At 57.2% G+C, this 24,738-nt stretch overlaps 2 protein-coding genes across 3 annotated transcripts in view; one reads left to right on the forward strand and one right to left on the reverse strand.

Annotated features, from left to right (window-relative positions):
• The first annotated feature begins 236 nt into the window (after positions 1-236).
• On the forward strand, positions 237-10,875 carry NLRC3 (NLR family CARD domain containing 3). The gene is made up of 18 exons (XM_054161347.1): positions 237-262; positions 693-841; positions 1,907-3,650; positions 3,902-3,988; positions 4,791-4,874; positions 5,124-5,207; positions 5,648-5,731; positions 5,841-5,924; positions 6,406-6,489; positions 7,336-7,419; positions 8,273-8,356; positions 8,448-8,531; positions 8,801-8,884; positions 9,155-9,238; positions 9,346-9,429; positions 9,655-9,738; positions 9,933-10,016; positions 10,785-10,875. Exons 1-18 carry the CDS (start codon positions 237-239, stop codon positions 10,873-10,875), a joined length of 3,189 nt encoding a protein of 1,062 aa, XP_054017322.1.
• Positions 10,876-11,937: 1,062 nt separating this feature from the next.
• The window catches only part of CLUAP1 (clusterin associated protein 1), a 49,487-nt gene continuing 36,686 nt past the window's right edge, over positions 11,938-24,738 (reverse strand). Inside the window, exons 10-12 of one of the 2 annotated variants that reach the window (XM_054180687.1) lie at positions 19,293-19,348; positions 12,633-12,686; positions 11,938-12,102 (exon numbers count right to left, since the gene is read on the reverse strand). In XM_054180687.1, coding sequence (XP_054036662.1) covers positions 11,956-12,102; positions 12,633-12,686; positions 19,293-19,348 — 257 coding nt within the window. In that variant the 3' untranslated portion in view covers positions 11,938-11,955. The remainder of the gene's footprint in view (positions 12,103-12,632; positions 12,687-19,292; positions 19,349-24,738) is intronic. The other variant, XM_054180688.1, reaches the window with a different exon arrangement.

Below are 24,738 nucleotides of genomic sequence, written 5' to 3' on the forward strand. Positions count from 1 at the left end.
CCATGGACTCTGATCCTAGCCAAGAGCTGACCTATGGTCCCTTGGCTCAACCACTTATGTTAGCTCAAGGTAGGCTCCCTCCCACACTGCTCCTGATGCTTTTCCTCTTTCACCAGGAACATGGATAAAGGCTGAGGCCCCTCAAATGGTGCTGTGAGGCGGTCAGGAGGACGCAGGGTGGTCCATGGGATGACTGCGGTGCTGCCAGCAGAGTGCTCCTCACCTAGGGATCACCCATGTCACAGGGAGCCTCCGATGGAAGGTGAGTTGGTGGCTGGGCAGCTGGAGATCCCTCATCTTAGTGGAGTTTCAGATTCAGAAATGGGACAAGGTGGGGCATGAAATCATGAGCACTGACAGCTGGCTGTCTCTGAAGGTAAAAGGTCTTCTCTCCCTGCATGGGCTTGGTTTCCAGGAGGAGATGTCACAGATGATTGTGCTCTTCAGTTTCTCTGACTCCATTTCTATAGCTGCTGCCTTTGCCAAGCAGCTCCTAACAAAGCAGCCTGCCCCAGCCTTGGGATGACTTTGTCTCATGAAGGCCTTGGGCAGGTGGCTCTGCAGGGCTCTAGTTTATCCCCTGCCACCTTCAGACTCAGAAGGGGTGCTCCCCTGCTGCCTTTCCCTGTTGCCCCTGAGCAATGTGCCCAGGGTTCGTTCCAACCCACCCCTCCTGCTCTGCTCTCCTGCAGAGGTTTGGATCGATTGCTACCGCAAGCTGTGGGTGAGATGCATCTCACCTCGGTTCCTGGAGGAGATCATCTGCTACCTGTGGAGGCTGGGCCTCCTGACAGCAGAGGAGGCTGGCTGAGCACAGGAGGCAAGCTCCCTGCAGGAGGTGGTGGTGGATGTTCCGGCTGCCGAGGGCAGCTTGGCCTCCCAGTCCCTGCAGACCTTCATTGAGACCACCAGTTCCCAGCTCTACCTTCATACCACTGTCTGTGGTAGGCAGCCCCTTGTGGACCCAGTGAGGAGGGTCAGCACACATATCCTGGCCGTGGGTGTTGCTGGAGCAGCCCAAGAGAGCTCCAAGGGGAGTGTCCATGCAAGTGATGGTGCCACCTCAGAGTTTCTGCTGGGGAAGGACACAGCCTCTCTGCCCCTCCAGACCCCTCAGCCCCCCTCCATGGGCAGCCTTTAATGTCCTCAATGTCGAGATCACACCAGTCCCTCCCAGCATTTGGGCTGGGAACAGAGGGATGGCAGGAAGGCAATTGGGCATCTCTGACCCCTTCCACTGGTGGCTGCCCCAACGTTAGGCTCTCCTTGCAACTGTTTCCCTGTTTCCCTCCTGGTTGGAAGGCTCCACCCTTGGCTGGTGTCTGCTCTGAATCTCTCGCAGCGCCATGCCAGCCTGTGCTGGAGGCATTAAGTACTAGGGGCCATGGTACCTGAGCCAGGTGAGTAGGGCAGGGACAGAGATGGTCATCAACTGCAGCCAAGAGTCCAACTCATCAGACAAGTCCATGGTGACATATCAGGGATGAGGTTAAGCCAGGAAGTCAATCCAGAGGTCAGGATCAGGTCTAGCCAGGGCAATCAGGTTCAGAAACAGTCCAGTGGTCACCAGGCAAGGGCAGAGCAATGAGATCCAAGGTCCAGATCAGCAAGATCCATAGCAGGCACAGGGGCAATGGCACCGTGCTCAAGTGCTCCTGCAACACAGCTTAGGCAAGGGCCTGAAGGCCCAGGGCTGAGCTTAAATAGGCTCCTGGACCAATAAGTGAGGCTGGTCCATTGAAACCTGCTGGTGCCCTGCAGGATCTGGCCCTTCCTGCCCAGATGTGAGGGCTCCATGGCATTTCCCCTCTCCATGGGTATAGTAAAAAAGTGAATTAGCTTCCCTCCTTTCATTTGTGGTCACCATCCTCCTCCTCAGTCCTCCATTTAATTTCTCTGTGTGCAGAACCTATGGTGCAGAAGCACCTGGAGAGCCTCCAAAGCTCCTGTGGGAAAGGCCTGGAGACTGCTCGTCTGCAGCGCCTCACCAACCTGCTGCTGGTGGAAGGCTTGACTGATATCCAGCAGAAGGAGCATGACATCCTGCAGCTTGAGGCCACCAAAGGCCTGCAAAACATATCTAACAGCATCCCTCTGGAGAAGCTCTTCCTGCCTCTCTCCAAGGTCAGCATCCCACCTCGCATCTTGGTCACCATCGGGGTGTCCGGGATTGGCAAAAGCACGCTGGTGAAGTTCTTTGTCTACACCTGGGCAAAGGGGGAGATCAACAAGGACATCACCTTCGTGCTGCCCCTCACCTTCAGGGAGCTGAACACCCACGAGAAGCTCTCTGCTGAGCGACTCATCTGCTTGGCCCTCCCCCACATCACTGAGCCCAGCTGCATCTTGGCAGGGGCTGCCAGGACCCTGCTGATCCTTGATGGCCTGGATGAGTTCAAGACCCCTTTGGATTTTTCCAATGCTGTGGTATGCACCGACCCCAAAAGGGAGATGCAAGTAGAGAGCCTGATCACCAACATCATCCGTGGCAACCTGCTGCAGGAGGCCTCCGTCTGGGTGACGTCGCGGCCGGCAGCGGCCGGCCAGATCCCCGCCGGGCTTGTGGACCGAATGACAGAGATACGAGGCCTTGGAGCTGCTGAGATGAAGGACTTCTTGGACCAGATGTTCCTTGATAACAGAGATCTCTCCAACCAAGTCCTCCACCACATCAGGGCCAACAGGTCCTTGCATGCCATGTGCACCGTCCCTGGCATTTGCTGCATTTCTGGTTCCTCAATCGCTTATTACCTAAAAACCAGCGCCCACCACTCCCAGGAGACCACCACCAGCCCCAGGACCCTCTCAGAAGTCTACTCCTATTACTTTAAAATGGCCTTGAGCAGTGACTGGCCTGAGAAGCCTCGAGAATCGCTTAGGATTGAGCAGGTGGTGGCCAACAGCAAGAAGGTGGTGGGCAGCCTGGGCCGGCTGGCCTTCTACGGGCTGCTCAGGAGGAAGCACGTCTTCTACGAGCAGGACATGAAGGTCTACGGTGTTGACTTGTCCGTGCTGCAGAGCAGCCTGTGCAGTAGACTTCTGCTCAAGGAGGAGGTGCAGCCCTTCACAGCCTACTACTTCTCCCACTTAACCGTGCAGGAGTTCCTAGCAGCCCTTTATTACTACACGGCTGCCAAGCGGGCGCTGTTCGACCTCTTCACGGAGAGCGGCGTGTCCTGGCCCAAGCTGGGCTTCCTCAGCCACTTCAGGAGCGCTGTTCAGAGGTCTCTGCAGGCAGAGGACAGGCAGCTAGACATCTTTGTGCGCTTTCTCTGCGGGCTCCTCTCCCCACAGGTGAACAAGCTGCTTTCTGGGTGGCTGGTGGTGAAGGATGAGCACAACAGCTTCAGGAGCCAAGCCATCAGCCTCCTGCAGGACTGCCTGAACACCAACTACGTCATCTCCTCCCGGGTGGTGAACACCATGCACTGCCTCTCCGAAATCCAGCACACGGAGGTCGCCAAGGCTGTGGAGGAAGCCATGAAGAACGAGAGCTTGGCTGGGATGCTCACCCCCGTGAACTGCTCTGCCCTGGCTTATCTGCTGCAGGTCTCTGAGGTCTGTGTCAAGGAGACCAACCTCTCCAACTGCCTCACCTACAACATCTGTAAAAGCCTGCTCTCCCAGCTCCTCTTCTGCCACAACCTCAGGTGAGTTCTGGTAGGATTGCCCTGGGAGAAGCAAGCAGGGACACTGGGCTGTGACTTGGGTGTTGATATGAGACACAGGCCCACCAGCACTGTCCATTAGAAGAGAGCTGCCTTGGAGATGGCACAAAGTCAGCTTTGTTTTCATGCTTGTGTTTTTCCACCTTTAATGGGAAGATCTCATGGCAGAGTAGTCCTTTCTCCACACTGTTCTCCAGATGCTTGTGTCTGCTCTTTCCCTGTGTCTTCTCAAGGCTGGACAATAACCAGTTTAAGGACAATGCAATGGAGCTGCTGGGCAGCGTGCTGAGTGCAAAGGATTGCCAGATCCAGAAGCTCAGGTAGGACCTGGCCCAGGGCAGACAGACTGTTCCTGGGGATGCTGAGCAGAGCTGGGAGCACCTCGAAACCAGGGTGAGGGTCCTACAGGAACATCTCTCTCACTGGCTCCCTGGGGGGTCTGGTGACCTTGTGTCATTGTGGTGGCTGGGCAGGCTGTCTCACTCAGCCTTCCTGGGACCACTGCCTGCTCTTTGTTCCTAAATATATGTGTAGGAATCCATGGGTTATCCCAACACACTGCTCCCCTGGTGCAGCTTGAGGCCATTGCCTCTTGTCCTGTCCCTTGTTCCTTGGGAGCAGAGCCCAAGCCCCACCTGGCTCCAGCCTCCTCTCAGGTTGCTGTAGAGAGCAATGAGGTCTTCCCTCAGCCTCCTTTTCTCTGGGCTAAACAACCTCAGGTCCCTCAGCTGCTTCTCCCCTCTTCTCCAGGTCTTATGGAGAGGACAGGTTCCTGGCCCTGTGCAAGGGAGATGCCTTCCCCCAGACAGATGGGTCCCCATTTTCTTCACCTCCTTCCCTTCTTCAGGGCTGCTCATGGAGATCCCCATACTGCCACCATGACACAAATGGGATTTAAGCCCAGAAACCCTCCCACCCTGCCCTTGCAAACCCTTGGCTGGTATCCACCCCAGGAGAGCAGACCTCAGAGCATCCAGCACTTTGCATGGCTCCACTGTGAACCAAATTCTCCCCATGGCTTTCTTTTGCTCACCCAGCCCAGCTGCGTCCTGGAACACAGCAGGGGCTGTGAGAGCCTCTTTTCCCCCCTGGAAAACTCCCAACCTTTCCCTTTCCATGCAGCTTGGCAGAGAATCAGATCAACAACAAAGGAGCTAAAGCCTTGGCCAGGTCACTGATGGTGAACAGGAGCCTTATGGCGCTGGAGTAAGTGTCCCCCTTCAGCACCTGCCACAATGTGTTCCTCACTGGGAGCTTGGCTCCACCTGGTCCGACCGAGTTGGGGAGGTGCTTCAGCCCCCAAAGCCACTGCTGCTCAGGAGGTGATCTTGAGCTGCTGGCCTGTTGCCCCACTCCAGCAGTGCCTGAGCTTGTGCCATGTGGTGGCACTTGGGTGCCCCTTGGCACATGCCCACGGCTTTGCTAACTTTGGCTCCCCTGCCCGTCTCGCCCCAGCCTGAGGAGCAACTCCATCGGCCCCACCGGTGCCAAAGCCCTGGCTGATGCACTGAAGAAGAACCAAGTCCTGCTCTCCCTAAAGTAAGTCAACTTCTGCAGCACCTCTGGCAGTAGGACAGGCCCACTCCAGCCTGTCCTATCGAGGTGTTCTCCCCCTTGAGGGCCAGCAGGTGGGGAGACCATGGACAAGGCTTGGTTTGGATGTGCCAGGCAGTGAGCACAGGTGCGAGCAGCAGGGACACAGGGACCTGGGAAGCCCTGGGCTAGAGGTGTTTGGACCCTTCTGCCTCCCAGCTTCAGAGGGTCCAGGTTGAGGTCCACATCCATCTCTCACATAGGAGCTCACAGGGGGCATGGAGGGTGGCATCTCCCATGGGATAGGAGGGAGAGCCCCAGGCAAATTCCCATCTCACACCAGATATGGGGACAAGCAAACACCAAGGCCAGGTGACCACCACCCTTCATGGTCCCTCACTGCTGCAGAAGCAGCCATGCACAGCTTCACTCCTCTCTCCTTGCAGCCTGCAGCACAATGCCATCAAGGAGGATGGTGCCAGCTTCCTGGCCGAGGCCCTGCTGAGCAATCACAGGCTGGTGACCCTGCAGTGAGTGACCAGGACCCACTGTTCCCCATCCCAGGCACCCAGCAGACCAAGGTGTCAGTGAGGGGCACTTGGCACCTGCCATTCATGGGTGCTGCCCTCACCTTTGCAGCCTGCAGAAGAATGCCATCGGTGCCCATGGTGCCAGGAAGGTGGCCGAGGCGCTGAAGCAGAACCGCAGCCTGAAGGAGCTGATGTAAGTGAAGCACAGGGAGGAGGGGCCCTGCACCATGCCAGGTCCTCTGGGATCTCTGGGCAGGAGGGGTGGGCAGGGGCCTGGACCACACAACACAGGCAGGAGAGACTGTGGCAGCTGTGCCCAAGGACTGGCAGGGGTGGAGTGGGACAAGGACTGCAGCACTTCTCTTGGAGCGACCCTGGGGAGATGCTCTCCGTCTCTCCTGGATGCTGTCCATATCTCCAGGGATGTAGGGAGCTAGGTAGAGAGCCAAGAGGCTAAGCAGAGGCAAGCTCCAAGGCCTGTGTACACATGCAAAGCTCTCTCAGCTCCAGCCCAACAGAGAGGAACAGAGTGGGGTGCAGGCTGGAAGGGAGCCCACAGCGAGTTCATGCTTATTGCTGGAACAGGAAGGGCCTGGAGCAGAGGGACCTTGTGCTGGTCTCAGCTGGTTGCAGCATGGCTGTTGGGGACATCAGCTCTTCCTCCTGTCTCTTAGACTCTCCAGCAATATGGTGGGAGACAATGGCTCAGTTGCCTTGGCTGAAGCTCTGAAGGTGAACCACACTCTGCAAAGCCTTGAGTAAGTCCTTCCTCCACACCTGGCCTCCTGCTTGCCCAAAAGAGCCCAGCCCAGCCTCCTGACTCCAGCAGCACCTCCCACCCTTCACACCACCCCAGACCCCTCCACATGGGTCCCATTCCATGTGTCTCCCATCCCAAGTCCCCTGGTGGGACACAGGGCAGAGGGTGCTCGGTGTAGGCCAGACCACCAAGCAGCAGCCCAGGTCAAAGCCAGCAGCTGGCAGGAGGGCCCTGCCTCCACCACCAGAGCACTGCAGGAGTTAAGTCTCAGCCCAGATTGTTTTGTTTCTGCTTTGGAGGACACCAGCAGCTTTGGGCCTTCCTCCTCTCTCCCATGTGATGGGAGTTGGCTAAGGAGGCAGGCAGTGGGCTGCTGTCTGGCAGAGTTGTGGTGGGGTGGAGCAGCCTTCATCACCCTTGGGAACAGCAGCCAGAGAGAACAGCTCCTCCTGCCTAGCTGATGGCTCCTGGGGAGGAGCTGCTGTGCCCCGAGTCTGTCACTTCCCACAGCACAACAAGGACCCAAACCCCACAGGACCTGCATGGCCAGCTGAGCTGGCAGCCATGGTGATGGCCAGATGGGGCCATGGCTGCCCTGGAGTGCTGGCAAACCTCACCACCTCTGCTTGGTGGGGCAGGTGCTGCTGTGGTGAGCAGGAGAAGGTGATCTTAGCCTGGCTGCTCCTAAAGCTGGTCCTTCAGCTTCAGCTCCCTTCCCTGCCTGCCATGGCTGGGAGATGTCCATTTCTCAGTGAAACATGCAAAGGGGCAGCTCAATCATGACCCTGCAACCTACCAGGGATGTCAGCCCTGGCCCATCCTCACACCTTCATGTTTGTCTCAGTCTGCAGAGCAACTCCATCAGCAGCTCCGGGGTCACTGCCCTGACAGCAGCTCTCTGCTCCAACAAGGGACTCACCAGCCTCAAGTGAGTGATGGCCCCACAGCCACCCTGGCCTGAAGGTGCTGCTGGGACATGGGGAGTGAGAACCTTTCCTTGTGTTTGGCTGTGCTGGAGGCTGCTCTGTCTCTCCTCTGGCTGCAAGCATCCTCTCTCCATCATTGGCTACCTGTCCAGCTATGTCTCACAAGCAGGGCAGCAGGGATGGGAGGATGGGAAAAAGCCCAGCTGGAGGATGCATAGAGAATGGAGCTGCAGATGCTGATGGGGATGGAGATGCTGATGGAGATGTTGTTGTTGGAGCAGGACCAGAAGAAGCCACAGAAATGATCAGAGGGTGGAACCTCTCTGCTGGAGGGCCAGGCTGGCAGAGTTGGGGTTGTGCAGCCTGGAGAGGAGAAGGCTCCAGGGAGACCTCCTGGTGGCCTTGCAGAGCTTCAAGAGGCTAGAAGAGAGCTGGGGACAGACTTCTGAGCAGGGCCTATTGGGGCAGGCCAAGGGGGGATGGTTGGAACTGCAAGAGGGAGACTGAGAGTGGAGAGAAGGGAGAAAGGTTTGGTGCTGAGGGTGGGGAGAGCCTGTGCCAGGCTGCCCAGAGAGCTGGGAGCTGCCCCATGGCTGGCAGCAGTGCAGGGCAGGTTGGTTGGGGCTGGGAGCAGCCTGCTGTGGCTGCAGCTGTCCCTGCTGGCTGCAGGGCTTGCTCTGGGTGAGCTTGGAAGGTCCCTTCCAGCCCAGCCAGTCCATGATTCCATGATGCCAGGCCAGTCAGATAGACTTCCATGGGAGCAGATGGTCTCAGCCCCAGAGTGGGTGCTGTGGGGAGCTTTGGGGTAGCAGCTGCTGCCTTGGCTGCTCCCCCCAGCCCTGTGTCTCTGCCCAGCCTGCGGGAGAACTCCATCAGCAAGGAGGGAGGCCCTGCCATCGCCCGCGCCCTGCGGACCAACAGCACCCTCAGGAAGCTGGAGTAAGTCCCATGTGCCCCAGCAGGGCACCCACACGGTGTCCCCGGAGTTGTCCCAAGCTCTGTGTGCATGACTTGTGTTCTCTGTCTCCAGCTTGGCAGCAAACCTGCTGTGTGATGAGGGCGGCAAGGCCATCGCTCTGGCCATGGCAGAGAACCAGGCACTCACCTCCCTCCAGTGAGTTTTCTCCTTGGACCTGGTTTGGTTTGGAGCCCCTCGTGTGGTCATGGGGCAGGGACACTGCTCCTGGGCCCCAGCCCCTCCAGGCTGTGAGAGTGGCTTCCTCAGGTCACCCTGTGCCATCCAGGATGGACACACAGGGTCTTGCACATGGGTCACATCCCAGCCTCCACAAGGCTGGATGGGAGCAGTTGGATGCTGAGCCTGCAGGGATCTGGCTGTCCTCACAGCTCTGAACTTCACCTTCTGTCCTCTCCTGCCTGCAGTTTGCAGTGGAACTTCATCCAGGCCAGCACTGCCACAGCCCTGGCACAAGCACTACAGTCAAATGGCAGCCTGGCCAGCCTCGAGTAAGTGGGGACATGGGAACAGGTCCTGGGTAGCACCTTCCTCCTGCTCCCTGCCCGAGGCCCCTGGCCCCACGCTGCTGCAGGGCAGGTGGCTCTGCCGGCTGCCTCCCGCACTCGCTCCGGTGTCCCCATCCAGGGCTGCTGCCTGGGGCTGCAGCAAGTCCCTGGCGGCCCAGGGCCTCCCTGGTCATGTGGGCAGGGCTGGCAGGCTGTGTCCTCTGCTGGCTGCTGCCAGGTGCCAGGGGCAGGAGCAGCCCTCTTGTGCCTTAGCTTGCAGGAGAACGCCATCGGAGACCAGGGCACGGCCGCCCTCGCCGCCGCGCTGGAGGTCAACACCAGCCTGGCGCAGCTCCAGTGAGTGTCCAGCCCTGCAGTCGCAGCCTGGCTAATTAGCTTGGCTAATTAGCACACCAGAGCCACCTCACAACACATGCTGAGCTCAGGGCCTTGTTCTTTTGCAGCCTGCAGGTGGCTTCCATTGGTGCAGCTGGTGCCCAAGCCCTGGCAGAAGCCTTAATGGTCAACAAGAGCCTGCAGATCCTGGAGTAAGTGCTTGGTGGGAGCACCAAGCCCCCATGGCTGTGACACTGCTGCCTAGGGCTCCCTGAGACCCTGGGCTTGAGGCAGAACTGCTCCCTCCTCATACTGTGTCTCACCAGACTTGGCTTGCCTGCTCCTTGACTTGCTGGTGTGGGGCTACCCCTCCCACCTCACCCTGTCACCCATGGAGAGTGTGGGGCTGGTTCCTCACCACCTGCCTTTCTTCCCAGCTTGAGAGGCAACTCGGTCGGCGTGGCAGGGGCCAAGGCCTTGGCCAACGCGCTGAAGGCCAACCGCAGCCTCCGGCGCCTCAAGTGAGTGTCCTGCGCCCTGGGGACAGCCAGGAGAAGCCTTCCCAGAGTGGCGAGGGGGCAGCCAGGCCAGCAGCTCTCAGTGGGGCAAACCCTTGAGCTGGTGGCTGTGCCAGTGCCCACACCCCTGGCACACATTCCCTCCTGGTGGCCACATCTCCCTGTCTCTCTCTTTCTGAGCTTCCTGCTTCCTGCAGCTTGCAGGAGAACTCTCTGGGCATGGATGGAGCCATCTGCATCGCCACCGCGCTGAGGGGCAACCACAGCCTCACCTACATGAAGTAAGTGACTGCTGTGCTGCATGCCAAGGGGAGACCTTGGCAATCATCAGGGAGCCTTCCCCACCACTGCCACCGCCTGTTCCTTGCTGCCCTACAGCAACCTCCTCAGTGGGGCAGGGGGCCAGAGCTCCCTGTGCTCCTCTTGGCATGACATCCACCATCCCCACACGGCTCCAGGCCCCACAGCTCCTCCCTGGGAAATCCTCTGGGGAGGTAAAACACCTCAAAAGCCATGGGGACTGACTTGTGCCTGTTGTGCCAGGACAAGGGGGGATGGTTTGAACTGCAAGAGGGAGACTGAGAGTGGAGAGAAGGGAGAAAGGTTTGGTGCTGAGGGTGGGGAGAGCCTGTGCCAGGCTGCCCAGAGAGGTGGAGCTGCCCCATGGCTGGCACCAGTGCAGGTCAGGTTGTCTGGGGCTGTGAGCAACCTGCTGTGGCTGCAGCTGTCCCTGCTGGCTGCAAAGGGTTGCACTGGATGGCTTTTAAGCTCCCTTCACCCCAGCCCAGTGCCAGCTTCCATGATTCTGCTCTTCAAAATCCCACAGGGATGGGCTGGCCCAATCCAGCTGCCCAGGGCCTTTCTCCAGCTTCTCACCTGGCTGCCTCTGGCCTCTCAAACTCAGAGTCCTCTGCGACCAGGGTGCCAAGAAGAGCTCCTGGATGGTGTGGGGAGGGTGCAGCTGACGCTGGGTGCTGGTACAAAGCTGGGGAACATCTCTTGTACCCAGCAAGGATCCTGCTCTGAGCTCCATCTCTCTGTGCCCCCAGCCTGCAGGGGAACCGCATCGGGCAGTCTGGAGCCAAGATGATCTCAGATGCCATCCGAACCAACGCCCCCGACTGCGTGGTGGACATCTGAGGGCCCTGGCCGCAGCCAGAAGGTGGCTTGCTGGGTCCCTTGGGCCAGGGCACCTCTGCAGGGAACTGCTGGGCCCCCTTGGTTGGGGACCATTACATGTGACATCATTTGGGATGCACTGTCCTCTACTGCCACGCTGCAGACCCCACAGCCTGTACTGTGCTCGTGGCTTTTCGGGGGGGCAGGGACTGGCCACAGTGTCCCACAGGCTGCAGTGATCCTGATGGACTGGAGTCCCTCTGCCACAACCACTGCAGGGATGACTGAGGCTCAGGTTCAGCTCTGCCCAAAGCTTCTGCCTGACCCTGAGCTGAAATGTTACCTGAAGCACCAACAGAGAGACCAACAGCCCTGAGGGTGACCCTGTCCCAGCTCAAAGCCATTGTCTCTTGTCCTGGCATTCCCAGCTCTCCTGGAGCCCCTTCAGGGCAGGGCAGAGCAGAGCAGAGGGGCAGAAGCCCCTCCCTGTGCTGCTGCTCTCCCTGCTCTGGCTGCAGCTCAGCACTCAGCTGCCTCTGGGCTGCCAGGGACCAGTGCTGGCCCCTGGGGACTTTGTCACCAACTGAAACCGCCAAGGCCTTCTCCAGGCTGCTCTGGAGCCACTCCTCACCAGCCTGGATTTGTGCCTCAGTGCAACCGGTGCTGCTCTTTGTGGAGGCAAGCCCCACTGAAGGATATGCTCAGGATGAGCAGATTTCAGTTTAAGGTGCTCCCAGAGCAGCTTTTCTTCCCTCTCCATTCAGCCCAAGCCCCTGTCAGGACACACTGAGCGGCAGAGCAAGGAAGCACAGCACTCAGGTGTTCACAGCGGTGATTCTTGGCAGGAGAGGGCCAGTTCTGGTGCAGTTCTGGACACAACCACACCACATTCCTGTGCTTCTCCTGAGGGATGACCTCCTCCTGCCCTGGGAGTCACCAGCCTAGCAACCTGAGTTTCATTTTCAAGTTTAATGAGCACTGTTCCCCAGCTCCTGCATTCCTGCTGACAAGCACCTTGCAAAGGGCAGGATGTTAGCTCCTGGCCTGCAGGCTCTCCAAAGTTTGCATTTCCTGGTGCCTTGGCCTGCTGCTGCTGCAGGGTCAGAAGTCACTGTCACTTTCCCCTAGTGGCTCTGGCTTCCTTGCTCGGTGACTGGATTTACTTGGGGACATTTCCATGCTGTCATCTTCCAATTCCTCCTCCTCCTCATCTTCATCCAGATCAATCTCACTGTCTCTCGAGTCCTCCTGCAAGGAAGCAAACAGAGTTCACCTCCAGCTCAGCTCTCAGAAGGCAAAGTTTTGCCACCTCTAGAACAGAGCCTGGCACAGCTGTCTGATGTCAAGCTGCTTTGCCCCTGCCCCCAGGCAAGCACACACCCAGGGGCTACAGGCAAGGCTGCTGCTTTGAGCCGGTGGATGCCCCTTCAAGCCTGCACTGGGGAGCAGCTGCAGCTTCTGCAGGAGGATTGGCTGCAGCTCAGGCTGCTGTGCTGTGGCCTTCCACGGGAGTGGGAGTTCAAGCTCAGCTGCCTTGGGGCGAGGCTCAGGGCTCTCACCAGCAGCTCCCCGCTTCGCTAGGCAGCAGCTGCTCCAGCTCTCTTCACTGCAGACCTCCTCCTGCACTTCACAGGGCTGACAGAGACAGCTCCCTGACTTCTGCTGAATCTGTGCTGCTAGGAACCTTGCAGGGTGTTTAACCTGCTGATAGCTGCTGTGAGGCCAGAGAGTCAAGACACAGTGGGAGAAAGGAAAGAGACTGCAGGAACGAGACCCACCTGTGCCTCGGCGACGGTCCCGCGCGCGCCTGGCCGTGCTGGGGCAGGTCTCCCCTTGGAGAGCCAGAGAACAGGAGGGGCAGAGCAGGGGGAAAAAAGTACAAGAATATAAAAGAATCCAGAAAGTAACCAGAATGGGAGCAGGGGAGAGGGCAGCAAAGCCATGTGCAGCTCAGGCATCTTGTACCACACCAGCGAGGGGCAGAGCCTGGGCACGGGCTGAATCCCCATCCAGGAGGTGTTTCAAAGCCACAGCGACGTGGTGCTGAGGGCCACGGCTCAGCCCCAGCCTTGGTGGAGCTGGAGAATGGTTGGGCTGGAGGAACTGGAAGATTTTTTTCAACCAAAATGATTCCATGGGCAGGCTGAAGCCTGCTCTCCTTGCAGCTCCACAGCCCCATTAACTCTTTGTAGTCTTCAGCCTCGCTGGTTTTCTCCCCTGGTCTCAGACACCAAGGTGCCTGCAAGGGTCCCTAAGCAAGCCCTGGAGCATGCTGAGATGCTGTATTAAGGATTCAGAGGCATGAGACAACCAAAGCAGCAGCAGCTGAGGGCAGTAAGAGGCTGGAGGTGTTGGGTTTCCACACCTGGATGTGCTGGGGCAAACAGAGAGACACAGGAGAAAACTGGGAATAGGCCAAGTACAGAGGGAAGAGAAACTGCAGAGGCTGAATATGCAAAGCTGGCAGGAAGATGGCCATGTACAGTCAGGCAGCACTGTGCATAAGGTCACAGCATCTTCACCTACAGCTCTGGAACTCCTGACCCTACCCACACAGAATCTCAGAACATCAGGGGCTGGAAGGGACCTCCAGAGATCAGCCAGTCCAACCCCCTGCCAGAGCAGCATCCCCCAGGGCAGGGCACATGGGAACACATCCAGCTGGGTCGTGAATATCTCCAGAGAGGGAGAGTCCATGACCACCCTGGGTAGCCTGTTCCAAGGTTCTGTCACCCTCACAAGGAAAAAATTCCTCCTCCTGTTTCTGTGGAACTTCCTCTGCCTCAGCTTCCACCACTGCCCCTGGTGCTGGCATTGGCAGCACCCAGCAGAGCCTGGCTCCAGCCTCTGGGCAGCACCCTGCACATCTTTAGCAACAGCAATGAGGTCACCCTCAGGCTCCTCCTCTCCAAGCACAGAGCCCTCAGCTCCCTCAGGCTCTCCTCATGAGGAAGATCTTCCACTGCCTGCAGCATCTCTGTGGTTCTGTGCTGGACTCTCTCAAGCAATTCCCTGAGCTCCTTCCTGAGCTGAGGGGCCCAGAAATGGACACAATATTCCAGCTGTGGCCTCACAAGGGCAGAGTAGATGGGCAGGAGAACCTCTCTGACCTACTGACCACAGCCCTGGGGTGGATACCCCAGGGTACCTTTGGCCTTCTTGGCCACAGGAGCACTTTGCTGGCTCATGGTCATCCTCTCACCCACTAGCACCCCCAGGTCCTTCACTGCTTTCCAACAGCTCAGTCCCCAACCTCTCCTGCTCCAGGGAGTTGCTCTCTCCCAGGTGCCCTTGTTGAATTTCTCCCTGCCCAACTCTCAGCCTGTGTCTCACTGAATGGCAGCACACTGTGTCAGCCACTCCACTCAGGTTGGTGCCATCAGCAAACTTGCTGGCAGTGCCCTCTGTGCCCTCATCCAGATCATTGATGGATATATTGAATAGCTCTGGTCCCTTTAGGGACCCCTGAGGGACTCCACTAGACACAGGCCTCCAACTAGACTGTGTCCCATTGACCACAACTCTGACTTCATCCACCTCACTCCCTGATCCTCCAGATCACACTGCCTCAGCTTAGCTGCAAGGATGCTGTGGCAGACAGTGTCAAATGCTTTACTGAAATCAAGATAAACCACATGCACTGCTCTACCATCATCCATCCACCTGGGGATGTCTTCATCAAAGGCTATCAGGTTGGTGAGACAGGACTTGCCCTGGGTCAAACCATGCTGACTGCTCCTCATGACCCTCTTGTCCTTGATGTGCCTAAGGACAGCACCAAGGATAAGCTGCTCCATCACCTTTCCAGGGACAGAGGTGAGGCTGACCAAAGGTGCTGGAGAGTGGCCTGGCAATGACATCTGCCAGCTTTCCAACCTTGTTGATTCTGTGATTCTATAAATCCTCAGCACCCAAGGAATCAGAGACTCAGAGAATCAACCAGGTTGGAAAAGACCTCAAAGATCATCGAGTCCAACCTGTCACCCAACACCTCATGACTGCTAAACCATGGCACCAAGTGCCATGTCCAAGACCCTCTTCAACACCCCCAGGGATAGCAACTCCACCAACTCCCTGGGCAGCACCCTCCAGTGGCTAACAACTCTCTCTGTGACTAACTTTCTCCTCACCTCCAGCCTAAACCTCCCCTGGCACAGCTTGAGACTGTGTCCTCTTGTTCTGGTGTTGGTTGCCTGGGAGAAGAGACCAACCCCTTCCTGGCTACAACCTCCCTTCAGGGAGTTGTAGAGAGCAATAAGGTCACCCCTGAGCCTCCTCTTCTGCAGGCTAAGCAACCCCAGCTCCCTCAGCCTCTCCTCGCAGGGCTGTGCCCCAGACCCCTCCCCAGCTTTGTTGCCCTTCTCTGGACACCTTCAAGTCTCTCAATGTCCTTCTTGAGCTGAGGAGCCCAGAGCTGGACACAGGACTCAAGGTGTGGCCTAACCAATGCAGAGTACTGGGGCACAATGACCTCCCTGCTCCTGCTGGCCACACTATTCCTAATGCAGGCCAGGATGCCATTGCCCTTCTTGGCCTCCTGGGCACACTGCTGGCTCATGTTCAGCCTACTGTCAGCCTATCCCCAGGTCCCTCTCTGTTTGGCAGCTCTCAGCCACTCTGCCCCCAGCCTGTAGCTCTGCCTGGGGTTGCTGTGGCCAAAGTGCAGCCCCTGGCACTGGGACTTGTTGAATGCCATCCTGTTGGCCTCTGCCCATCTGTCCAGCCTGGCAAGGTCCCTCTGCAGAGCCCTTCTGCCCTCTAACTGACCAACCTCTGCTCCCAGCTTGCTGTCAGCTGCAAACTTGCTGATGCCTGACTCAATGCCCTCCTCCAGATCACCAATGAAGATATTGAACAGGATGGGGCCCAGCACTGCTCCCTGGGACACACCACTGGTGCCTGGCTGCCAGCTGGCTGTGGCACCATTCACCACCACTCTCTGGGCTCAGCCTCCAGCCAGTTCCTAACCCAGCTCAGAGAGCTGCTGGCCAAGCCAGGGGCTGACAGCTTAGACAGCAGTTTGCTGTGGGGGATGGTGTCAAAGGCCTTGCTGAAGTCCAGGTAGAGCACATCCACAGCCTGCCCCACAGCCACCAGGCAGTCACCTGGGCATAGAAGGAGATCAGGCTGGAGAGGCAGGACCTGCCCTTCCTAACTCCATGCTGGCTGTGCCTGAGCCCTTGGCCATCCTTCAGGTGTGCAGTGATTGCCCCCAAGATGCTCTGCTCCATCACTTTCCCTGGCACTGAGGTCAGGCTGTCAGGCCTGGAGTTTCCAGGTTCCTCCATCTGACCCTTCTTGTGCACGGGGACCACATTGGCAGCTTCCAGTCACCTGGGACCTCTCCAGTGAGCCAGGACTGGTGGAAAAAGATGGAGAGAGGCCTGGCAGCTCATCTGCCAGCTCCCTCAGCACCCTGGGATGGATCCCATCCGGTCCCATGGACTTGTGAGTGTCCAAGTGGCTCAGCAAGTCCCAAACTCATGGATTCCAGGGGCACTACACTGTTTCCTGACCCCGACAACCAGCTCAGGAGGCCAGTTATCCTGGAGTCCTTCTGCCTTACTGTTGAAGATGGAGGCAAAGAAGGTATTTAGAACCTCAGCCTTTTCCTCATCTTTAGTGACAGTGTTTCCCTCCAGGCCCACCAAGGAGTGAGGTTCTTCTTGCCCTCCTTTTAGCATTCATGTGTTTATAAAATGCTTTTTGTTGTCTTTCTCAGCAGAGTTCAGCTTCAGTTCTCACTGGGCTTTTGCCTCTCCAATACTTCTCCTACATGCTCTAACAACATCCTTAAATGTATCTGGAGTTGCCTCCCCCTTTCCCAGGGTGACACAGCCTCTTTATTTCCCTTAACCCCTTCAGGAGCTGCTTGCTCACCCAGGCCCAGAGCCTTCCCCTCAGCTCACCTCTCTGCACATGGGAACTGCCAGTTCCTGTGCCTCCAAGAGCTCCTGCTTGAAGTAGGGCCAACCACCCTGGACCCCTTGGATCTTAAGGGCTGCTGCCCAGGGGACTTTCCAAATAAGCTGCTTGAACAAGCTGAAGTTTGCCCTCTGGCAGTCCAAGGTGAGGGTTCTGTCAGTGCTCCTCCCTATCTCCCTGCATATTGACAACTCCACTAGCTCATGATCACTGCACCCTAGACAGCCTCCCACCATCACCTCTCCCACCAACCCTTCTCTATTGGAGAGCAGCAGGTCAAGCAGGGCCTGACCCCTGCTAGGCTCACTTAAAGGCTGCATCAGGAGCCTGTCCTCCATATGCTCTGGGAACCTCCTGGACTGCCTCCTCTCTGCTGAGTTAAGTTCCCAGCAGATGTCTGGCAGCTTAAAGTCACCCACAAGGACAAGATCTGATGCTCTTGAGACAGCCTCCAGTTGCTTGTAGACTATTTCATCTGCCTCCTCCTCCTGGCTGGGTGGTCTGTAACAGACTCCAACCAGGATGTCAGTTTTGTTAGGCCTCCCTCTGGTTTTGACCCACAGGCTCTCAACCCTTCCATCCTCCACCTCAAGCTCTGCAGCATCGAGCGCTTCCCTAACGCACAGAGCTACCCCTGCTCCTCTTCTCCCTCCCCTGTCTCTCCTGAAGAGCCTGTAACCCCCCAGGGCAGTGCTCCAGTTGTGTGAACCATCCCACCATGTTTCTGTAACAGCAACTAGATCCTAACCCTCCTGGTGGAGCAAGACTTGCAGTTCCTCTTGTTTGCTGCCCACGCTGCTGTGCCTGCGCTCCAGCTGGGCTGAGGATTTCCCACTTAACCCTAACCTATGGATGTCCAGATGACTTAACTGTTCTCTAACCCACTCCTCATCAACCAAGGACAATTTCTCCTTTGTCCTGTCTTTCTTGGGGGGCCCAGAAATAGATCTGAATGCCAGCAGCAGAAGTCATTCCCCAGAAGGCCATGAAGAGCCTTAACCACATCCAGCCTGGCAGAAGCAGACAGCAGCTCCTCTGCAGTCCTGCAAGGACTCTCCAGAGAAAGGTGAGGGTGGGCAGAAGGAAGGGAGCTGGTCCTTCTCTGGCAAGTGCAGTGCTGACCTGGCAGTGCTGGCTTCATGGTTAGGCCTGATGACCTTAAAGGTCTTTTCCAGCCTAAAGCACTCTGATTCTGCTGCCTCCTCCCCCAGGCCAATGCCCACTCCCCAGAACAAGAGCCCAGGAGGTGCTGGGGAACAGGACTGCCCCACAGCTCCTGCCTGGCAGCTCAGATCCCATCATCATTTTGGGATGGTGGGAAAAGGTTGCTGTGTGGATGCAGACCACAGGACAGCAGCTGGCTTCAGCTTCCAAGTACAGAAGTAGCCACTCAGGAGTGTCTGGAGGCACAGAAAAGTTGCCCACCTATGTCACAGGCTGAGCACAAAAATCAGAACATGCATCTGCTGGCCCAGCCTGAGCTCAGCCCCTCCCTGCCCAGCAGATCCAAAAGCAGGAGCTGTGGGACAGCTTTATCTGCAGGGGCACAACCTGAGGGGCACAGCTCAGCTCTCATCCCTGCCCCACCATCTGGAGATGTGGCAGTGCAGGCTGGCTGCCTCCTATTACTGCCACATCTCCAGTGTCCTGAGTCTCCAACCCAGCAGGTGGACACAGGGAAGAGCCTGTTTCACACCCATAAATCCTGCACCCCATAAATCCCTCTGCAAAGTCCTTCCCTGCCTCTTCCTTCCCTCCCTGCTCCTGTGGGAGATGCTCCCTATCAGGTAATGCTGGGGGGGGGTTTCTCAAGGCCTCTTAGGCCTGGCCAGGCCTAATGCCAGGAGGAGAAGTGGGGAGGCAGTCTCAGACCTGGCCAGCCTGAGACAAGCCTAGCAGGGCAAGAGGGGAAGAAAGAGCCCTGGGGGCTTTGGGTAGACCCTCAGGTGGGGAGAAGGGAAAGGTTGGGGATCTTTGGGTGTGCTGTAAGGGACTCTGTATGCTTTGGGATTCTTTGTCACTATGCTTTGTAGTTTCTGTTGCTCTTCCATTTAAACTTCCCATCACTCTCCAAGCCACTGGTGTGATCAGTGTCATTCTTTTGCCCCTTTCAGGGGCAAGAGAGGATCTGTCCAGCCTCAAACAGGACAGGAGGACTGAAGGAGTGATGCTGCCAGTACAGGTCACTGAGAGGGCTCCTAGGAGGTTGTTTCTAGAGCAATGTCAAGCATTTAGATCCATGAATCCAGGTCCTGGTCCCCTCTTCCCAAGAGCTCCTCACCACGGCACTCCTGCAGCCCATGTGCTGCTGGTCAGACTCCGGCACAGGGACTGCAGGAGCAAAACAAACCAGGAGCCTGTCTGTGCAGAGAGAGAGCAGCCAGCTGGAGGAGAGGAGGGGAGAAGCAGGTGTGGGGCATGAAGATTCAGCAGGTAAGATGTTGTTCTAGCTGAGGCTGCCCTTCTAAAGCACTGTCAGAGGAGCTCTCCAGGCACACCAGATGGTTACTTACATCTTCCTCCGTGTCTCCACCTTGCATCGTTCCCACGACCCTTGCAGCAGCTCTTCCTGCAAGAGCAAAGAGAATCACTCAGCCCTGGGGAGCACCACGAGGTTGACAAGAACCCCTCCTTGTCCTGCTCTGCTGAGCCCACAGACATGTTTGCTCCTGCTCTGTGCAGCTTCCCACAGCCCCTCAGCAGCAAGCAGGCTCCGTGTTGCCACAGCGAGCCTCTGGGGCAGCTCTGTGAAGGGAAGAGGCTGCAGGAGAGCTGCTCTCTCCCTGTTTGGCCCTGGGTTGATTGTCTGCTGAAAACCATCCCAGTTTATAACACTGCCCTCTTGCAACAGAGAGCAAATGGGGCTGAAGCTATCTCTGTCAGCTTGCTGAAACAGCCTCTGTGATCTGAACAGGACAAAAGGGTCCCTGAACACCAACATCAGAGCTGAAGCACTCAGGGGATTGCTCTCCAGGGGCTGGAAGGTCCTGGCAGTGTGGAGCAGAGGGTGATTGCCCACAGGCAGGCACAGTTGTGCAAAGGGGCTCATTTCTGCTCCATTCAGCAGCATTTCCACTGCCCACCCTGCTGTGAGCACAGCCTGGGCAAGCTGCCATGGCTGCCCCCCCAGCCACTGCCCCCACTGGGGAGAGCAGAGAGCTTCAGCTTGGAGGACATGGACCTGATGGAGCAGGTCCAGAGGAAGGCCATGAAAATGATCAGGGGGCTGCAACAGCTCTGCTATGGGGACAGGCTGAGGGAGCTGGGGGTGTTCATCCTAGAGAGGAGACAGCTCTGGGGACACCTAATAACAACCTACCAGTACCTGAAAGGGCTCCAAGCAGGCTGCAGAGGGACTGTTCCCAAAGGCCTGCAGGGACAGGCCCAGGGGCAATGGTTTGAGATGAGAACAGAGCAGATTGAGATTGGATGTGAGGAACAAGTTCTGCAGCAGGAGGCTGCTGGAGCACGGCAGCAGGCTGCCCAGGGAGGTAGTTGAGGTTCCAGCCCTGTAGAGATTCCAGGTGAGGCTGGAGAGGGCTCTGGGCAACCTGAGCTGGTGGAGGATGTCCCTGCTGAGTGCAGGGGGTTGGACTGGGTGAGCTGTGGAAGTCCCTTCCAGCCCAGAGCATTCTGATTCTCTAACTCCAAAAAGCATTTCAGAACTCTGCTGTGAATGAGCCTGGGGAGATGGCTCTGCACAGGTGACACAAAGCAGCTCCCAGCACTGTGGGGAGCACCCTGGATAAAAAACACCTGCAGGAGTTCAAGGGAAAACCAGGGAGGTTCTTAGGGAAAAACCAACCCCAAACATCTACTGAGGGTTACACCAGAACTGAGGAAACCACAGCCAGCTCAGGAAAGCTTCCTGGGCACTGGGACAGCTCAAGAGCTGGAGGGAACCTGAGGGAAGTTCCTGCACTCTTCAGGATTTGAGTTTGGAATCAGATGGGCCTCAGAAAGCTGCTGAGAGCAACTGCTCTGCAAGGAGGTGCCAGGAGCTCAGAGCCAGCCTGGGATCAGTTTCTTCTCCCTAGCAACAAGTGACAGGACAAGAGGAGGTGGCCTCAAGCTGCTCCAAGGGAGGTTTAGGTTGGACACAGAAGAAACATATTCACTGGAAGGGTTCTCCAAGCCTGACCCAGGCTGCCCAGGGAGGTGGCTAAATCCCCATCCCTGAAGGTGTTTCCCAGAGGCAGAGCTGTGGTGCTGAGGGCCATGGCTCAGCCCCAGCCTGGGCAGAATTAGAGAATGGTTGGGCTGGAGGAGCTGAAAGGCTTTTTCCAACCAAAATGATTCTGTGGGCAGGCTGAAGCCTGCTCTCTTCTCAGCTCCATAGCCCCATTAACTCTATGTGTTGCTCAAGTCCCTTCCAACCTGGGCCACTCTATGATTCTATGAGATACAAGCTCCATAGCTTCCTCCTTGACCTCCTCCTGCCTATTCCCCTCTGGAGGTGCTGGGTAAGGCTTTGGTTTTCTCTCCATCCCACACCAGCAAGCAGACCTGCCGCCCCAGCTAACACTTTCCTGCTGCATGGAAGACCAAATCCTGTACCTGCAAATCTCCTAACTGGCTCCAAGAATAAAACCAGGAGGAAAATCTGAAGAAAAGACTCATGAGGCTGTGCTGATTTTTCTCAGTGGCCTAGTAAGAGAGATTCTGTCTCCATGGGAACCATGCCTCTGTGACAGCAAACCCTGGGGAACACCTGCCCAGCCAGGGTGGGCAGAGGGAGGAGGCCTCCTGCCACACTAAGGACCTGAAAACTGGAGATGGGAAACTCAATCACAGCAGCTACAGCAACTGCCACAGTGGACCCTTTCCTCTTAGGCTCAGGATCACACAGATTGGTAGGAGCTAGAAGGGACCTCCAGAGACCATCCAGTCCAACCCTCTGCCAGAGCAGGGGCACCCATGGAAGCTGGTGCAGGATCACAACGGCTGGGGGCCAGAGGAGACTCCACAACCTCTCTGGGCAGCCTGCTCCAGGCTCTGCCACCCTCACAGGGACAAAGTTTCCCTGGCAGTTCCTCTGCTCCAGCTTGCCCCCAGTGCCCCTTGTGCTATGCTTGGCCATCCCTGAGCAGAGGCTGGCTCCAGCCCTGCACATCTTTAGCCCCAGCACTGAGGGCAGCCCCCAGGCTCCTCTGCTCCAAGCTCCCAGCCCCAGCTCCCTCAGCTGTCCTCAGAGGGAGATGTTCCACTGCCTGCAGCAGCTCTGTGCCTCTGGGAAGGACTCTCTCAAGCAGTTCCCTGAGCTCCTTCTTGACCTGAGAGGCCCAGAGCTGGACACAATATTGCAGATGTGGCCTCAGCAGGGGAAAGAACAGAAGCACCACCCCGTAAGGAAATAGAGAGCTCAGAGAGGCAGTGATTGAAATCCCTGGAACTGAGTCAAGGCAAAGCCAGCAATTAGTAGAAGCAATGTTCCTGTCATGCTGCCTGAGTTCTTAAGTGCATTTTAAGAGCAGACTCCCTGTGCAGGTTCTTGGTGTGTGCAATGACAAATGGCCAGAGAATGTTCAGCCTGATGTTCTAAAAGAAGCTGGTGTACCTGACATCAATCTCAGGCCTGGATGTGTCTCCAGCACTTCAGCTGATGAGAGGCATGCAGGCAAAACGTGGAAGCTCACCACTGATGAAGGACCTGGACCACAGAGGCTCTTTTACCCAGAGGGCCAGGTGCAGAGCTGAGCCTGCAGAAGGAGCAAGGTTGTGTTCCCCCTCCAGTGCTGCAGTGCAGTCTGTGCTGGCAGAGCTGGAGGCAAGCCTTGCTGGACTCTGCTCAGCTTGCTCAGCACCATCTCAGCAAGGCACCCACTTGCTGTAGCTGTGGCCACACTGTGAGACTGACCACAGCTGCTGGCTTTGGCTCAAAACATCTGCACTTTTCTTCAGGAGAACTCAGCCTTGGGGTGTCTGTGCTGCTGCTAGGGTGAGCTCATGCAGTACTGCCCATTCTTACCTGGTAGGGGTTGGAAGGGACCTCTGAAGATCATGGAGTCCAACGCCCCTGCCAAAGCAGGGTCACCTAAAACAGGTCACACAGGAACATGTCCAGGAGGGCCTCTTGTCCTGTCACTGGGGACCACTGAGAAGAGTCTGGCCCCATCCTCCTAACACCCACCCTTAGATATTTGTAAGCACTGGTGAGATCTCCCCCCAGCTTCCTCTTCTTCAGGCTGACCAGCCCCAGCTCTCTCAGCCTCTCCTCATGTGACCAATGTCCCAGGCCCCTCAGCAGCTCAGTGGCCCTGTGCTGGACTCTCTCCAGTAGTTTTTGCCCTTCTTGAGCTGGGATGCCCTCACAGTGCCCCAGGTGAGGCCTCACCAGCACAGAGGGGCAGGAGAACCTCCCTTGACCTGCTGGCCACACTCTTCTTGATGCACTCCAAGATGGCACCAGCACTCTTGGCTCAAGGAAACACTGCTGGCTCCTGGTCACCCTGTTGGCCACCAGGACTCCCAGGTCCTTTTCCCCAGAGCTTCTTGTCCAGAACATGGGATTGGAAGTTTGTGCTGTATCAAGATGCAGCAGGCAAGCCAGAGCCTTCCTTCAGGAGCTCCAGAGGCTGATCCAGAGTGGGCAAACAGCATGCTCAGGGAATGCAAAGGCCAGAGGACCATCATCCTCCAGGAGCAGCTGACTGAACAATGAGGAGAGATCCAGAAAGGCACAGAAAGCAATCTAAGGAGCACAGCAGAGGATGGGAGCTGCCTGCTTTCAGTCTGGCACACCAGTGCTGAGCCTCAGTGAGTGCAATTACTGATAACAAAGCTCTGCCTACAAACCTCCTCGACACAAAAGCTACTTCTATTGTAAAGCTTTGTGCTCCTAAAACTGCTGTGAAAAGCTTCAGCCAGTGCCCACAGTGCTAGGTTATGATGCTCTCTAAGCTGCAGCATCACAGACAGTTTGCACAGTCACTTCCAAAGCTCCAAAAGCTGTGTACAAACCTTTCCTTGAGAAACAGCCACATGAAAAGCCCTGGTGGGCACCAGTGGCTCTGGCACTTCTCAACAGCTGCCAAGTTTTAAGAACAGCAGAGGAACTGAGGGTAAGAAACACCTGAAGGATACTGACTTGAGAACCTCTGCTGTGAGCACAGGCTGAGGGAGCTGGGGGTGTTCAGCCTGGAGAAGACTCCAGGGGCACCTCAGAGCTGCCTGCCAGTACCTGAAGGGATCCTGCAGGGAAGGCTGCAGAGGAACTTTTCCTGAGGGTGTCTGGAGACAGGCCAAGGGGGAAGGGTTTGGAGCTGAGGCAGAGCAGGGTTAGAGTGGAGCTGAGGAAGAAGTTTTTCAGTGTGAGGGTGGTGAGGCTCTGGCACAGGCTGCCCAGGGAGGCTCTGGATGCCTCCCTAGGGGTGTGGAAGGCCAGGCTGGGTGAAAGCCTTGAGAGGTGAGTTTAGTTGAGAGGTGTCCCTGCCCAGGGCAGGGGGTTGGAGGAGATGAGCTCTGAGGTCCCCTCCAGCCTGAGCCATTCTGTGAACTGCATCTTCCTGCTTTGCTCTCAGTCAGAGAGGGCAGAGCTGAACTGCACTCAACAAACACAGGCGTCTGCAGGCTCTGCAAGTGACACATTCCAAAGGTAGTGACACCCTCACAGCCTGCAGGGTGAGACAGCCCAGGAGAGGCCGCGGTACCTCGCAGCAGAGCTCCCGCGGCGCCGCGCTGCCCACGCTCCGCTTCGCCGCCGGGGCGCTCGTCCTCCCCGCTCTCCGCGTCGGAGCCGTCGCTGTCTGCTGGAAACAAAAGCAGCTGATGATCGTCAGCACAACACACAGCCCGCAGCACCTGTGGCACACCAGGGACGCTGGCAGCCTCTGCTCCTGCTCGAGTCCACCTGGCTTTCCTGACAAGCAGAGGGAAACAGTGACGGGCCAGCTCCCCAGGGCTGCAGCTCCTCTCTGTGCTGCACTTTGTTTGCTGTCACTGCTCTGCGACCTGGATGCT

This window comes from Dryobates pubescens, chromosome 4, assembly GCF_014839835.1.
Source record: "Dryobates pubescens isolate bDryPub1 chromosome 4, bDryPub1.pri, whole genome shotgun sequence".
NCBI lineage: Eukaryota > Metazoa > Chordata > Aves > Piciformes > Picidae > Dryobates > Dryobates pubescens.

Coding starts and splice junctions, on each gene's coding strand:
- NLRC3 (XM_054161347.1), top strand. CDS start 237: ATGTCACAGGGAGCCTCCGATGGAAG. Junction 9,430..9,654: donor AAGAGCCTGCAGATCCTGGA/GTAAGTGCTTGG, acceptor CTTTCTTCCCAG/CTTGAGAGGCAACTCGGTCG. Junction 10,017..10,784: donor CACAGCCTCACCTACATGAA/GTAAGTGACTGC, acceptor CTGTGCCCCCAG/CCTGCAGGGGAACCGCATCG.